Source organism: Gracilinanus agilis, chromosome 1, assembly GCF_016433145.1.
Source record: "Gracilinanus agilis isolate LMUSP501 chromosome 1, AgileGrace, whole genome shotgun sequence".
Lineage (NCBI taxonomy): Eukaryota > Metazoa > Chordata > Mammalia > Didelphimorphia > Didelphidae > Gracilinanus > Gracilinanus agilis.
In genome coordinates this window covers 696027773-696044766 of record NC_058130.1, presented here as the reverse complement: position 1 = coordinate 696044766, position 16994 = coordinate 696027773, and the positions used below count along the sequence as shown (strand labels likewise).

The 16994-nt window shown below is 37.7% G+C and overlaps 1 protein-coding gene across 1 annotated transcript in view; it reads right to left on the bottom strand.

The window, feature by feature from the left end:
* DENND3 (DENN domain containing 3) overlaps window positions 1-16994 on the bottom strand; it is a 128279-nt gene that overhangs the window by 37015 nt on the left and 74270 nt on the right. Inside the window, exons 11-13 of the mRNA XM_044669300.1 lie at window positions 15488-15591; window positions 8091-8293; window positions 5464-5985 (exon numbers count right to left, since the gene is read on the bottom strand). Of these exons, the coding sequence (XP_044525235.1) occupies window positions 5464-5985; window positions 8091-8293; window positions 15488-15591 (829 nt within the window). The remainder of the gene's footprint in view (window positions 1-5463; window positions 5986-8090; window positions 8294-15487; window positions 15592-16994) is intronic.

Sequence of the window (16994 nt, the reverse complement as noted above, 5' to 3'; positions counted from 1 at the left end):
ATCCCCCTGCCACTGCATAAAGTATCCTAGGATCATGGCAGTGGGGCCTCAGTCAAATGGTACTTGCCAATCCCATATCTGGCAAATGAACCAATTTCTTCTCTAATCCAGTTGAGTCAGATTTGCCAAATGCTGAGGCAAAATTTCCCTTTCCTCCTCCTACTCTGCTTTCTCATGCATATCTACAGCAACTATAATCCACAGTATCTACTCTCCTCTGCCTTTTTGTTGTTGTTTGTGCCAAGACATTGTTAAACTCCCTTTTATCCTGGAACTCATTTTACTTTCTTTTGCTTATGGTCACCCTCTCTTCTTTTTCAAAGAAAAAAAGTTCAGTCTTTTTCTTTACCTCAACTCCTTTTGAGGTAATTTCAGAATAAAACTCATGCTAAATACCCTTTAAGCACCTTGGCCTCCAATTCAGCACCTCTCTTAGTTCCCATGGGCTATAAACTCAATCTACCTCAGCCATGCAAGAGCTTTGTCTTACTTATGTATTTCCATTAAACATCACCTCACTGATCCTTAACTCTGAAATTTCCTTTTCTGATCATAACCTCTTGATATTCCATCTCCCCCTCTGCCTTGTTCTTCTAAACCTATTTTTCATCCTCACTGTGACCTTCAATCACTCTCTCTGCCTTGTTCTCTATTACCCATGTTTTACACACCTGATTGTCACTCTCTAATGCAACTATTCCAAAACTTCTCTGTCTTCAAACACTTTTCCAATCCTGTCCATTTTTCTTGCAGTAGAGGCCCTCATCTCCCACTTTATGGAGGAAACAGAGGCAATCCTTTATGAGCCTCCTCTCCATACATTTAAAAACCCCTACAAGGTCTCCCCATTTTCTTCTCTCTAAAGTTAAGGAGGCCCTTCTTGCCAACACCAAGCCCTCTACTAGTCCCCTGGGTCCCATTCTCTTCCATGTTTTCTTCTTCTGATCATTTCCTCTGATTTGTGTTCAATCTCTCCACTACTTAATTCCTCTTAGCGGCAGCAGCTCCCTTGGAGTCCATCTAGTCCAATCAACTTCATTTTACCTATGACAAAACTGAAGTTCTAGAAATATCTGACTCGGAGTCACTTGGTTAATCAGCTCTAGAGCTAAGATGAGAATCCGGCTCTCCTGATTCCTTGGCTACTGATTTTCCAGTCCAGGAGGGTTTGGTAGAAAGATTACTGATCTTTAAGTTGATAAATCTGCATTTAAGACTCAGCTCTGACATTTAGGTCAATTAGGTGACTCAGAAGATACTAGACTGAGCCTAGAGTCCGAAGGCCTGGGGTCAGAAAGCCTCATCTTCCAGGGTTCAAATATGATCTCAGAGGCTTCTTTCTATGCAAATTACTTAACCCCCTTTGCCTCTATTTCCTCAACTGTAAAATGAACTGGAGAAGGAAATAGCAAACCACTCCAATATCTTTGCCAAGAAAACTCTGAAATGGGTCATAAAGATTTGGACATGACTGAAACAACTGAAGAGCAAAATGGGAAATCACTTAATCTCTCTGAGGTTAATTTCCACAGCTGTGAAATAGGAATAATAATATTTGCATTTGTGATATTGGAAATTTGGGCTTTTATTAATGAGGTCTCTGGTATAAACTTCCTGTGGACATTTATTTATTTTTTTTATTTTTATTTTTATTTTTTTTTAAACCCTTGTACTTCAGTGTATTGTCTCATAGGTGGAAGATTGGTAAGGGTGGGCAATGGGGATCAAGTGACTTGCCCAGGGTCACACAGCTGGGAAGTGGCTAAGGCCGGATTTGAACCTAGGACCTCCTGTTTCTAGGCCTGACTCTCACTCCACTGAGCTACCCAGCTGCCCCTCCTGTGGACATTTAGGGGACTTGAAAACTACATTTCCCATGATTCCTCTTGGGTAATACAGGTGGGCAGGAAGTGTCATTACATAGACAGAGCTATAACGTCTCAGAACTTGATTGGGACACTCTCTTTCCTAAGAAGCAGCCAAGGGGAAGGTATGACAGGCCATATGAATTAGATCTTAGCAGGCACGTGGTTCTTTTTAATTATCAATATGGCTGTTAATAAACCCATAATATTTTAATTTATATCCTTCTATATTAATTATATTTGTAACACATTACTTACTTCAAAGGGTTAAGCCAAAAGACTCTGTAAAAGGGCTCTATCAATGTGAGCTATTATTAATTGCCTCCATACAGGATATGCTCTGTAATCAGGGCCACCTTGGCCTAAGCTTATTAGAACAGCAAAAATGAGCAGTAAGGGTGATTTATAAAAAAGAATGCGATAATCTTTTTTCTTTGTAGGTAAGAATTTGTAGGCATTTTTCACTGGGTCTGGTAGAGATGTTTAATCATTACCTTCTGGTGGCCAAAAGGTGGCACTACAGTCTTTTCTACTTCTTCAGCACATCAAGAACAAAGAACAGATTTTAGGATGAGAGCAGAGAAAGAGTTGATGGTGAATGTTCAAGGGTGTGGTGAGAAAGGTGGGGGAAGAATGTATATAATGCACTTGGTAAGTTTAATCTGCACTATTAACATCTTCTTTACTTTCTCAAGTTTCAATAATCAACAAAACAATAACTCAAGCCCAGATTTTTAGCCTTTGCTGATTTGAGTTGAAAATGCCAAAGTGAAATTTTAACAATTGGTTTTAGCCAGTATGAACTCAATCCAACTGCCTAAAACCCACCTCAGTGGCTAGTCTTTCAACTCCTTCACTTTACAGATGAGGAAACCGAAGATTTGAGAGGTTAAGGACCTAGTTTCAGGTCACCCTATTAAGTCATTCCAAGAGCACAGATTTGAATTCTGATTCAAATGCTTGATTTAAAAACCAGTAACGTTACTACTATACCCTTTATAGAAAATAAACAAGCTCTATTACTATCACAGGAATCCTGCTGATAGCTGATCTATGCAGAGAACTTGCCTTAACTTCTATAGACTACCATGTCATCTGAGAGTCATAATCCAATATAATTACGTAAAACTTCTCTCCACTTACATATCATGAGAGTTAGCTCTTATGATCATAATTCAACATAACTACGTAAAACTTTCTCCCACTTGTATCATCTGAGAGTTGGACCTTATGGTCATAATCCAATACGACTATGTAAAACTTTCCCCCACTTATATAGTCCACCATATCATCTGCAATTTCCCCCTTAAGGTCATAGTTCAACATGATTATATAAAACTTCTCACTTATGTAGACCGCTATATGATTGGAGATTTGTCCTTTATGATCACAATATGTAACTATGTAAAACTTTCCACCACTTATATTGACTACCAGATCTAATATTTGCCTCTTAAGGTCATAATCCAGTAGAACTATGAAGAATGTGAAAAGTGATCAGGTTTCAGGTATGTTCTCATAGGATATGAAAATAATTTCAATGAATTCCATACCTATAGCTAGAATTTGGGACAGGGCGAGGTATTTCCTGGGTTAGGATGAAAGAATCAGAGCAATCCGGCCATGTGAGGGTAGAGAAAGGCAAAGGAAAAGGGGGTGTAGTCAGAGACAGAAGGGCCAATCAGTAGATCCAGACGGTAAATCTCAAGTTTATGGTTCAAGCAAACCTGGTAAGAGACAGAGAAAGAGAGAGATGGAGACTGAGACAGAGAAGCAGAAAATGAGAAAGATTTGGAAAAAGAGAAGGAAATGGGGGCGGGGGGGGGAGGAGACAAGAGAGAGAGAGAGAGAGAGAGAGACAGAGACAGAGACAGAGACAGAGACAGAGACAGAGACAGAGACAGAGAGAGTGTGTGGATGGAAAGTGAGAGTCAAAAACTGTTAGCATATGTTCAGAGCGTCAGTCTGATACTGCAAGCCACATGCATATAGCCTAAAAAAGTCACTGTCTGTTGATAAATAAAGAAGAAATGGCATTTAAATGTCAGTGACCATAGAACTTTTGAGCTAATAGTGTCAAACTACCATACACTTCATCCTTACAAGTCATTACAATCAACAAGCAGCATCTTGACTCTAGCCCTCCCTGACATTTCTCTCTTCTGAATGGAAGTACTCACTACTGGCTATATTACTCATTCGGGTACCTGTGCTCAAATATCTTGCATTATTTTCCCCCTACTTTGCATGTCTCAGCTTTCCAGTAACAACGTAGGCTCCTTAAAGGCAGGAACTAGGTTTAAATACTTCTTTTATAAGTATAATAATTCTAACAGCTGACATTTTGATAGCACTTCAAGGTTTACAAAGGGCTTTATACATATGACCTGCTTTGATCCTCACTATCATCTTGGGAGGCTGATGCTATTCATATCTCCACTTGAAAGATGAGAAAACTGAGGCTCAGAGAGGTGAAGTGACTTGAATCAGGATCTGTTTGTAAATTCCTGAGGCAGCTTTTGAATCCAATCTTCTTGACTCCCAATCCAGTGTTCTATCCACCAAATTACCCTACACTGCCTTTTATATCATCTTTCCTATCCATTCCTATTTCTCAAAATACATTGCATTGTAATTGAGCCATTTTAGTCATGTCCAACTCTTCCTGACCCCATTTGGGGTTTTCTTGGCCAAAAAATACAGGAGTGACCTGCCATCTCCTTCTCTGGTTCATTTTATAGATGAGGAAACTGAGGCAACCAGAGATAAGTGACTTGCCCAGGGTCACATAGCCAGCAAGTGATGAGAACAGATTTTACCACAGGAAGATGAGTCTTCCTGTCTCCAGGTCTAGCAGGTTATCCACTACATCATCAAGTAGCTTCTAACACAGAGTCTTAATCTTGCATTAGATTTTCAAAAAATACTTATTGACTTAAAGCATGACCAGATCAATAACAGCAGAGAACTAATGGGAGGAATATTAGAATTTATTCTGTCACTCTCTTCTCAGCAGGCTAACCCAGCATAAAATAAAAAATAGTTCCAGCATGTTGTGGGGAAAGCACTTTTTAAACTGAAAAGCTCTATGTAAATATGAGCTATTACTATTATCACATGTTCCATCTACATATTGCTTATTTCTGTCCATGTTATGCTATAAATGCACACATAGGCCAACCTGCCTTTAAGCCTTACATCAGTAGAAAAACAAACAAAATTGGTATTATGTAGCATTTCCTTTTTATATCATACCCTTGATACAAGAAAAACTGTTAATGAAATAGCTGCGATGAACTGCTATATCTGATGAGCCTCTAGTTACTTTCAGAGACCCATTTTGGCACCCAGGGTGATTTCCCTCCCCCTTCCCCCACTTTACAACTCCCCCTCTATCACTCCCTGCCTTGGGATTTATGTCTTAGGAACCAAGGCATCCCATCTCTTTAGTCACTACGATGTGGGCAATTCCAACAACAGCAAGGTCTGAAAGCACACCCATTGCTGAAGAACCTCTAAATGAGGTACAATTGACTAGGTACCATCCTGCCAAGAAGACGTTTCGATTGGGAGAACCATAATATATTTTTCCTCTTACCTACAGTTAATGCCTCAAACAGCTGGTGGATAATTTTGATATCCTTCACAATTCCTGACTCCTGTATTCTCCTCACAAAATCATCCAGGTGCATATGCTTCTTGGGTAACTCAAAGTTTTTCACGTGGTCATCTACCTTGGTGACTTCTCTTGGCTTTTCCATTATTTCACTAATAAGTCTTTTGAGCTCAGGCTGCCGTTCAGCTTGGGAACGCTCCGAAGAAGACATGGACTCCACCATTCTATTTATGAGATCAGCAGGAAAAATTCTGATGTCCGTTTTGTATAGACTCTGAAAATCTAAAAGCGCACTCAGGAGTTTCCCTTGCATTAAATTAACGAGTCCTCGAAGGTAGAGATACCTTGCCAGCAGCACAGAGTTATCAGATGGTGGGCAATTGATAGCTTTACTCAGAAGGTTGATAAAATCAGCATAATAGGAATGAACACACTGACTCATCAGTGGAAAATGTATTTCTGGTATCTTGAACGTGTACACTGATTTGGAGGTCAACTTTGGAACTAAAAGTCAATAACAACAACAACAAAAAGTAAGGTTCCAAGTAAGAAATTGCCTACTGATGCCCTCAAAGTTGTGTTTATTTGTTCATTATGTCTTTTAGGTGAAATATTTTTATATCCCGGGAACCGTGTCTAAGTGCCCCAACATTACAAAAACTCCAGATGCTGCAGAGCTTGAAAACGGAGTTATTTTTGTGGTTCAGTGGTCTTATTGGTGTCCAATTCTTCAAGACCCCATCTGTGGTTTTCTTGAGAAAGGTAACTAGAGCGGTTTGCTATTTCCTTCTCCAGCTCATGTTATAGATGAGGAAACTGAGGCAACTAGGGTTAAATGACTTGCCCAGAGTCACACCACTACTAAGTGTCTGAGACCAAATTTAAACTCAGGTCTTCCTGCCTTCAGGCCTTTATTGTGCCACCTAACTGGCCAGTGAGTTCGTGTTCTAACATACACTGGCCATAGAACCAACCTCAGGCCATGTTCCTAGAACTGATGCTATTTATAGGCAATGCCTTCAAATCTGTTTGGTTTTTTTTTTTTAATTTTTTTTTTCAAACCCTTAACTTCTGTGTATTGACTTATAGGTGGAAGAGTGGTAAGGGTGGGCAATGGGGGTCAAGTGACTTGCCCAGGGTCACACAGCTGGGAAGTGTCTGAAGCCGGATTTGAACCTAGGACCTCCCGTCTCTAGGCCTGACTCTCAATCCACTGAGCTACCCAGCTGCCCCTTCAAATCTGTTTTAATCAATCAATCAGTGTTTATTAAACACCGCATTATTTGTGAGGTATTGTTCTAGACACTGGATTTTTTAACTCAAATTTTTTTCTCCTTTATTGTGAAGTTGATAAATATGGGCATCTAAATATATAAAGGGCAACAAAAAGAGAATGAATATGAAACTGTGAACTTACATCATATACAGTTTCTTAAAGAATGTATTGAATTAGGGGCAGCTGGGTGGCTCAGTGGATTGAGAGTCAGGCCCAGAGATGAGAGGTCCTGGGTTCAAATCTGGCCTCAGACCCTTCCCTGCTGCATGACCCAGGGCAAGTCACTTGACCTCCATTGTCTAGCCCTTACTACTCTTCTTGCCTTGGAACCAATACACAGTATTGATTCCAAGAGAAAAGGTAATGGCTTAAAAAAATGTATTGAATTTAAAACAACAGTAACAAAACTATCCTATTTGTCTATGTCCCCTTCTGAACTTCTTTCTGTTCTCTTCTATATATTTTTTGTGTCATTGTCTCTTTACCTTTTTAGTAGTAGTAGTAGTAGTACTAATTATTATAATGATTTATCTACCAGCTCTCTACCCCCTGCAATGAATTTCAATACAAACTCTTCTGGTATTGCTCTGGATTTAGGTCAGTCCCAGAAATTTGGAAGTGAGGTCAGTTTTCAGATCTCTCCAGCGTCCCCATCCCATCCACTAATGAAATAATTCCAGGGATCCACACTGAACTGGGATTCTCCCTCTACTATTTCTCAAGGGGAGATCAAAAAGCAACTTTTCAGCATCCTCAAGCCCCCATCAGGGGCTTCCCCTGACCAAAAACTAGCCCAACTCAGAGCAATAGCAATTCCAGACAGAGGTAAGTGCCCCGGCTCTTTTTTACTCTTAGAAAGACCTCACAAGCTCCTAAAAAAAGAGAAAAAGGAAGCTGAAGCTTGCAAAAATAACAGGTTATAGACGGCCCCCGGGGCCAGGTTACAAAAAAGCCATTGTTACACTAGTACATGATTTGCTACAGCTCAGTCAGAAACAAAATGTTTCAAGTGTCAAATTGTTGCTTTATATTTTATTGTAACTTAGTCTAAGGGCTCTTTGGATACTTCAAGTTGACATTTTAAGCTAAATTCTTTTTATGAATTCTGTTTTTCATATAATTAACTACCATATCATTCAGTTAGAGTATTTTTTAAAATATATCATATATATATAATTTTATAATCTGTATTCGAGTATTAAAATATATACACTGCATATATATATTGATTTATGTCTACAAATTCTAGGATCTTTTCCTGAATTATAGAAAGTTTTAGCAGCATCTATCACTCTTTGGAAAAAGAAATGACACAGATAAATCACTTTATCACCTGTATTATTGCCTTTACAACTATTCACAGTTTCTATTTTCCGAAGTGATGAATTCCTTGGGGGTAATTCAGGTATATTTATGTCTTGTAGATTTGGCATGCTCATTACCATTCGTCTTTTAGCTAACTGCTGGGCAGGGAATCTTCGAGAGGCCATTTTCTCAATTGTTGGTCTTCTTGGGCTAACAAGCATGACATTCAGTCTGAAAAAGCAAAAGAACTGTAAGTAACTATATTTTATAGATGTTGTAGTAAACCGAAGAATAACAAGTTATGGTTCAGATCAATGATCAAGAAGAGCAGATTAAAGCAGAGAAGCTGAAATTAGAATTATTAATGAAATGGCAAAAATACTACGTAATTAAAGAGTTCATCTGGGGGCAGCTGGGTGGCTCAGTAGTTTGAGAGCCAGGCCTAGACACTGGAGGTTTGGGGTTCAAATCTGGCCTCAGGTAACTTCCTAGCTGTGTGTGACCCTGGGCAAGTCACTTAACCCCCATTGCCTAGCCCTTACTGCTCTTCTGCTTTGAAATCAATACATGGTATTGATTCTAAGATAGAAGGTAAGGATTAAAAAAAAGTTAATCAATGAGCATTTATTAGGTACCTACTATGCACATGGTGCTATACTATTATAATGTCTAAACTTGTATACAAAAAGAACAAAATAAAAACTCAGAAACTTAGCAGTTGTTTAAGTGACTGATATCTTTAGCTCTAAAACAGCCTCTAAATTGAATATTTTGTTTGTCTGTGTTATATATCACTTTGGCTGTCTGGTGAAGTCTATGTACCCTGCCTCAGAATAATGTTTTTAAATGCACAAAATACATAGGACTGGTGAAGGAAGTCAATAATTTAAGGTATTGTCATTGAAATTTTTAAAAATTTCATGTGGAAATGTATTTTGTATCCTGCACATGTATAACCTATATTAGATTGCTTTCTTTCTCAATGTGGGGAGAAGGAGAATGGAAAGAGAGAATTTAGAACTCAAAAATGTTTAAAATGAATATTAAAAATTGTTTTTGCATATAATTGGAAAATATTTTACAATTTAAAAAATAAATTTTTTCATTAAAAAAATTCTGAGTTCCAAATTCTCTCTTTCCCTCTCACCCTCCCTTTCCTTTCCCCTCCCTAAGACGGTAAGTAATCAGATACAGATTTCATATGTGCAATCTTGTAAAACATTTTCCCATATTAGTTATTTTGTGGAAAAGATCTCAAACCAAAATAAAGAAAATATGATAGAAAAGGAAAAAAAGAGAAATTTAATAAGTTTTTGGTCTGTGTTCAGACTCTACTAGTCCTTTCTTTGGTAGACTGGATTTTTCATCATGAGTCTTTGGGTCTTGGATTATTTTAATGCTGAGAATAGGTAGTTCATTCACAGATGTTCATCAAACTATGTTGCTATTACTGTATATAATGTTCTCCTGGTTCTGCTAACTTCACATTGCAGCAATTCATCTAAGTCTTTCCAGGTTTTTCTGAAAGCATTCAGCTTAACAATATCATTTCCAGCCATTCTCTAATTGATGGACATCTCCTCAATTTCTAATTCTTTGCTACCACAAAAATAACTGCTATATTTTTGTACAAATAATTCCCTTTCCACTAAAAATAATTTTAAAAATTTAAATTAAAACACATACACACACACACAATTTCATGGTCCCCTGAATAAGGACACATATGCTAAATAAATCCAATTTAAGATGTTCCGGGCTTACCTGATCAGCAGACCCAATAAAAGTTTAATAATTTAAGCATAGTTATATTTTTCTTCTGGGAAAATTCTAAGAAGGATTATCAAAAGAGATGGTTTGTGAACACCAAGAAAGGAATTGGTAATTTCCAAGAACATGGTTTTACCAAGAACAGGCTATGTTGCCCTGTCCTAACTTTCTTTGTTGACAGAAATCCTAAGTTAACACAAGTGAGAAAATGCTGTGGTTACGGTTTCCCTAGAGTTAAGTAAAGCTTTTGATAAAATATCTTGTACTCTTACTGTGGAGAAGATGGAGAAAGGCAGACCACATGACAGTACAATTACATGGTAGGATTCAGAGTGGCTGGATATCCAAACTCAAAAAGCAGTTGTTAATAGTTCAACGTCCATGTGGCGGAAAGCCTGCAATAGAGTTCTCCTGGGACCAGTGTTAGGCCCTGTGCTGTTTATCAGTGATTTAAGTTAAGGCATAGATGGCATGCTAATCAAATTTGGAAGGAACTGCTAACAGTGGATGATAATCAAGATACAAAAGATTCTTGACAGAGTAGAGCAGAGGTCAGCAAACTCCTATTTTCACCCACAATTGAAGAATAGCTTTTACTTTTAAAATAAAGTTTAATTGTATTTTAAAATGTAAAAAAATATTCTTAGCTCATACATTTTAGAAAAAGCCACTGACCAGCTGAAGTATGATGACCTCTGAACCAAAGAGAATAAAAATATAGAGTGAATTATAAAATATTGTGTATGGAAGCAAAAAATTTACTTTTACAAATAGAAAACTGGGAGGTGGAAAGGGATGTGAGGAAGGAATGATTAGAAAGCAATTGTTCTGAAAAATATCTGATGGTTTTAGTGGATTGAAAAATGCATTAGCTGCATAATGCTGTGGCTAAAAGACTCCAAGTAACAATAATGCAATCTAGGGCCGCATTAAGAGAGTCATAGCTTTCAGAAATAAGGAGATGATAGTCTCACTGTACTCTGCCATTACACTGAGATCACATGTACATCAGAACATTAGAATATAAGGGCAACACTTCTATTAAAGTGAGAAATAAATGATATGCATATTTTATTATGTATAGGAGAGCCAAATTTAACTGATGCAGGACAACCAAATTAATATGGTGCCAGGAATCAGAAGACCTGGACTCGTGTCCTGGGCCTGCCATGTACCAACTGTATAGCACTGCCAATGTTGGTTCATCTCTCTAAGCCTTAGTTTTCACCTCTGTAAAACAATACCATTTGTCAAGTCCATCTCAAAGAATGGTTGTGAAGATCAAAAGGGACACTCAATGGATGCATGACCTCATAGATTTGGGAGTGTTCTCCAGTGATACATCCCACAACCCACATATGCTTGCCCATTCTGTGCAACTCCTGTCTGTGTGCTTCCAAAAATTCACCTCTTGTGCCGGAGTCCTTCCTGGCTTCCTCCTGACATTGAAAGGATACCAGAGGAACACACAAGCTGCCTACCCATTATTCCTAAGAAAAGTAGTCCATTTTCTCTTCCACCATTTTTTTATAAGCATCAAATGAGATAGTATTTATAAAGCACTTAGCACTGCCTGGCACATAGTAAGTGCCTACTCAGTCCTTATTATGTTCTTTCCTCACCACCCTACATTTCTTGGATGATATATTTTATTTATATTCTATGTTTCTCATTGGTTCTGGACAGCACAGAGTTAAAATGCCACAATGCACCACTCCATTTTTCTTCTGTGTGAGATTTCCCATGACTGGGAAAGACTTTAGCTTGAAAGGAGGCCAGAAACACTAGTTCATTGTTGAATGGATCAAACTGATCTAACCATTCTGGAAGGCAATTTGGAACTATACCCAAAGGGGCTATAAACCAATACATACTTTTTGATCTAGTAATACTACTATTAAGTCTGTATCCCAAAGAAATAAAAAAGAGTAGGGAAAGGACCTACTTATAAAAAAATATTTATAGCTCCTTTTTTATGTTGGCAAAGAATTGGAAATTGAAGGGATGGATGTACATCAATTGGGGAATGGCCAGGCAAATTGTGGCATATGATGGTCATGAAATACTATTGTGTTATAAGAAATAATGAACAAGATGATTTCAGAAAGAGTCAGAAAGACCAACGTGAGATGTTGCGGAGGGAAATAAGCAGAACCAGGAAAACATTGTATACAGTAACAACAATATAGTGGAATGATCAACTGTGATAGACTTAGCTACTCTCAGAAATACAATGATCCAAGACAATTCTGAGGGACTTATGACAAGAATACTATCTAACTCCACAGAAAAAACTGTTGGAGTCAGCATACAAATCAAAGCACATGATTTTTCACCTTAGTTTATTTGGATTTTTATTTTTGGATTTGGGTTTTGTATGATTATTCTCTTACAAAAATGAATAATATAGAGATAATGTTTTGCAAGATAATGCATGTATTACCCAAATTGAATTGCTTGTCAGCTCTGGGAGAGGGGAGGGAAGGGAGGGAAGAAGACCATTTTAGAAAACATTGTGGAAATTTATTATTACATGTAATTGGTAAAATATCTTCATAATGAAATTTTTTAATTTATAAAAAGAAAGGAGACTAGAGAATGCAGAAGACAGACATGAGGAAGAAAGAGAGTTCCGGGCATGAAGGGAAAGTCTGTGAAAATGCCTAGAGTCTAGAGATAGAGTATCATTTTTGAAGAATAACAAGGAAGCCCATATCACTGGATTGCAGAGTATGTACATAGGGGCAGGGACTGTCTTTCTTTCTGTTTGTGTTTGTATTCCTAGCACTTGTCTTATAGTGCATAGCATATAGTAAGAACTTAACAAAAACTTATTGACTGACTGACATGGAAGGGAATAAGGGATAAAAAGAAAGGTAGGAAGGGGCCAGGTTATGAAAGACTTCAAAATTCAAACATATGATTTTAGATTTGATCCCGCAGGGACTATGGAACCACTAGAGTTTACTGAATAAGAGGTAACATGATCAGACCTTGATTTCTACAGAGATGGCTCATAGAAAGATTTAGCAGAGTTGGCACCATAGGCATATAGGTTAGTATTTGTGATTTTTTGGTCACTTTTTGGAGGGGGGTATTATTAAGGTCTGAGATTTTTCTACACTTTTTCTATCTTCCTGTCCTTAGGGTACATTGTATATGGAGCCCCCAGCACTTTCACACTCATGTCTCCCTCCAGCATGAATCTCATTTCCATATACTTGGTCCAGTCCAGCTGTTTTTCCCATCTTTACTGCCCCTTCTACTTCATCTACCAGCATATCTGGGATGATGATATTAAAAGTCTAAGACCAGTAGTACCACTGCCCTCAATAGTGAAAAGTTTGTCACAAAAATCTTTATATATCTTTTCCATTTTCATCCTGGAATGACTTTGGGATGACTTGGCTCAGTCGGATCTCATGCCAAGCTTTCTCTACACTTGTTTTATGCTCCACTGCTTCTCGTCCTTCATGAGATGATACTGCTCATTTGCTACTTTCTTCACAATATTAAACAAACAAGTTTACATGATAAACAGATGTTGCCTTTGTGCCATCTCTCTCCACTTGGCAAGTAAGTCATTGTTTGCTGAATAAGTTGCTTTCAGGGATTTGTTGGTTTTCTTCTTGTAACAACATATTTATAGCAGATATAATGACATGGCCAGTCATCTGATCATGAGTGTCTCTTAACTTGGGCTGGTTCACAAATGCCAGATCATTGCCAGATGCAAAACTTTCATTTTGCATTCATTTCATTCTATGAGGACATACTTCCTGGTTTAAGAACCAAGAATCACTCTCAAACCACAATGAGACACAAGAATAGGACTTTAGTGGAAGAGTATTATTACTATAGTTTTTTTTTTTTTAAACCCTTGTATTTCGGTGTATTGTCTCATAGGTGGAAGTGTGGTAAGGGTGGGCAATGGGGGTCAAGTGACTTGCCCAGGGTCACACAGCTGGGAAGTGGCTGAGGCCAGGTTTGAACCTAGGACCTCCTGTCTCTAGGCCTGACTCTCACTCCACTGAGCTACCCAGCTGCCCCAATAAAAATGCTTTTGAAATTATAAAGTATGACCCAAAAGTAATAATCATAATAATTAGTAGTTATAATAGTAGTAGTTACTTCAGTATATCAAGGATCCATTATTTCATTGTTGTGTATACTCTCCCCTTACATACAAGTGGCAACCTTTCTATTTTTCCTTGTTGATCAGTTGTTTTGATTGTGTTTGACTATGGCACCATTTGGGATTTTCTTGACAATGATGCTGGAGCGGTTTGTTATTTCCTTCTTTAGTTCATTTTACAGATGAGGAAACCGAGGCAAATAAGGTTAAGTGACTTGCCCCAAGTCAGACAGTTCTTCCTAATTATAAATGATCAAACCCAAAACCTGATGACTGGTAAACTTAGGCTGGTCCAGGGAGGGTGGGAAGGAGGTGAGACACTTGGATAAAACCTATTAATGAAATTAATAATATAACGGGATATCTAGAAGGAAACACAGATAAGCAGGAAAGATTTGAAAGTTTCATGTGGGATTTATTAAGTAGATATGAAGAAAAGTAAGCAAAACATATAAGAGATTTTGATTTTATTTATATACAATTTTTTTCCTTATATGGAAATGCTTATTTTATTTGGCTTTGTAAAAATTGTCATTAACAGAAAACTTTCTTTAATACAGAAACAAAAAGCTTTGACTGGTCCTTGAATGTCAGATGCAAAATTTTCATTCTTTGTGAACATACTCTTAATCTAAGAACCAAGAGCCTCTCTCAAGCCACAACAATACCCCAAAATAGTACCTCAGTGGAAGATTATGACTATAGTTTTAAGCAATAATAATTAAAAATCATAATTTGGGATTAAAAATGGTCTATATGAAAATAAGTTTGAAGTTGTCACTGACCATCTTATTGTATCATCTAATTGTAACTTTCACACAGGGGGAATATATAATGAAATCTTCTTGTAATAATTAATCTTCATTCACTCAATTTCTGCAGAATTTCTCAACATCATACAGGAGTGATCATCAGCTCTCAAAGGCTACACCAAGGAAATATAAATTGTGGAAAGTCCATCCTACAAACTAGAAAGACTGTAAGTATGGGTCCTGTGATCCTGGTGATGGAACATATGTCTATTGTTAATGACTAGCCTACTTAAATTCAGAAAGACTCATCATTTATGTTGGTAACAGGGAGATGCATTTTTCAGCCAAAAGAATTCTTGAAAGTCATTTACTACACTACAGAAGAGCTTAGATCTGCACTGGTGGAGGGAATGTCCACATGAGGGAAATAGCAAACCCATGAAGGGTTGAAGTAACTATCTATCCTACCATTCATTCATTCAGCTTTGTGGATTTGATTTGGGTTATAATTCTTGGAGAGGATTAACTAAAATGGATATTGAATGCATTCAATATTCCCTTAGGAAATGAGACTACACTAAGATAAGTATGAAATAGTTAAACCATCTGATTTTGGATTTCAGATAAGAATGAGTTTTGGAAATTTACTATGAAATTTTTTAGTTAAAATAAAGAAATGTTTCTTTTACATTTCCTATCCAATTCAGTGAGAAATATGATACAAAAACCCAGACATAATTAAGTCACAAAAGAAAGAAAAAAGTGTACCTGTCTTCCTCAGACTCAGTGCTAAGTTCCATTTGAGCAAAGGCATCCATCCTTCTATTAAGACGAGCTTTAAGGAAAGAATGAAATATGTAGGTCTCTAACACCTGAAATACATAAGAAAAATTTAATTATAACTAAACAAATTCAAGTGTTACACAGTTTCCTTCTTTTCCAATGACCTCAGTTCCTAGCACACAGGCACTTAATAATCATTTGTTAATTAAATACCACATTTGGAGAACAATGAAGTGGGGCTGCTATGACTCAAATGATTGAGGTGAGAAATAAGAATTATAGGTCATTTCCCCTAGAAACAAAGAAGGTGTGGAGGGGATAATCTTCCCAGAAAGAGGATAATCAACTAAGGGGACTTTGGGAGATGGACATCATAGATGTCTACTTCATTGCAGGATTATCTTGGCTACCATGAGCCTTATTCTGGCCCTCTCATCTCCAATTACAGTCAATTGAAAGGATCCCACCTGAGAAACACCATTGGTAGGACCCTTCGCTACCCCATGACTAACAAATTCCTTCCTTCTGTTGTTCTAAAGCCCTAAATTTTCCCAAAGGAAAACTATTCCCCTTTCTACCTCTTTCTCCAAGATCTTATCTGTTTTAGTTCAGCACCATAACTCTCTGGTTCAAAGTTCTCTTCTGCTATTTGGAAGCCCCATTCTACAATAAGCTCCATCTCATCCTGTTTCTCTTCCTCTTATTCTCCCTTATATCTTCTGGAACTAACCATTCTCCAGTGATGCCTACTCCTATCTCACACCACCACAGAGGGTCAGGAATTAGCATACCATTTGCTCTTTTGCTACTCTCAATAAACTCTTCATTGAAGTTCACATAATTTGACTATAATAGCCCATCCAGGCCTTTGCTATTGATTTCTAGGACATTCTCTTCTTTTTCAATGAGTCTAGGACCTAGCATAGCCTTCAGAGGTGCCTTATCCTCCTGACCTTGGATTATACCAGAACCACCCTGGAATGACTAGGCATTAGGAAGAATCTCCACTATCACTGAAGAGTGCTCTATATCTTTGCTTTCTCCTGGGCTGTCCCAAAACCCAGCTGAGATCTACCTGACTACAGTCCTACAGTCCCTTAACATTGTCATTTTAACTACTTAAGTAACTTAATAATGTCTGAACCTTGCCATTTGCTTCACCACTGAAGGTTGAAGATTTATGGGCCTTTCCATCTTGCCCTGGAGCTAAAGTGAGTTTATGAGCAATCTTTTTGACAACAGGATTATCTAGCTTTTCCTATTTGCATCCTCAATGCTTAGCACTGTGTTTTGGCCCAGAGTAACCACTTGATCAAAGAAAAAATTCACTCCTTGTAGAGAATCCATATCCTAATACCTAAAGCAATCCTTGGTACCATGGTCATACAAAAGATATTTCAAACATCTGAACTTCCCAGGTCATTAACATCCTCTATGACCTCTACTTTTCTACCTTACTCAACTACATGAGTTATGACATATCTTGGACCTC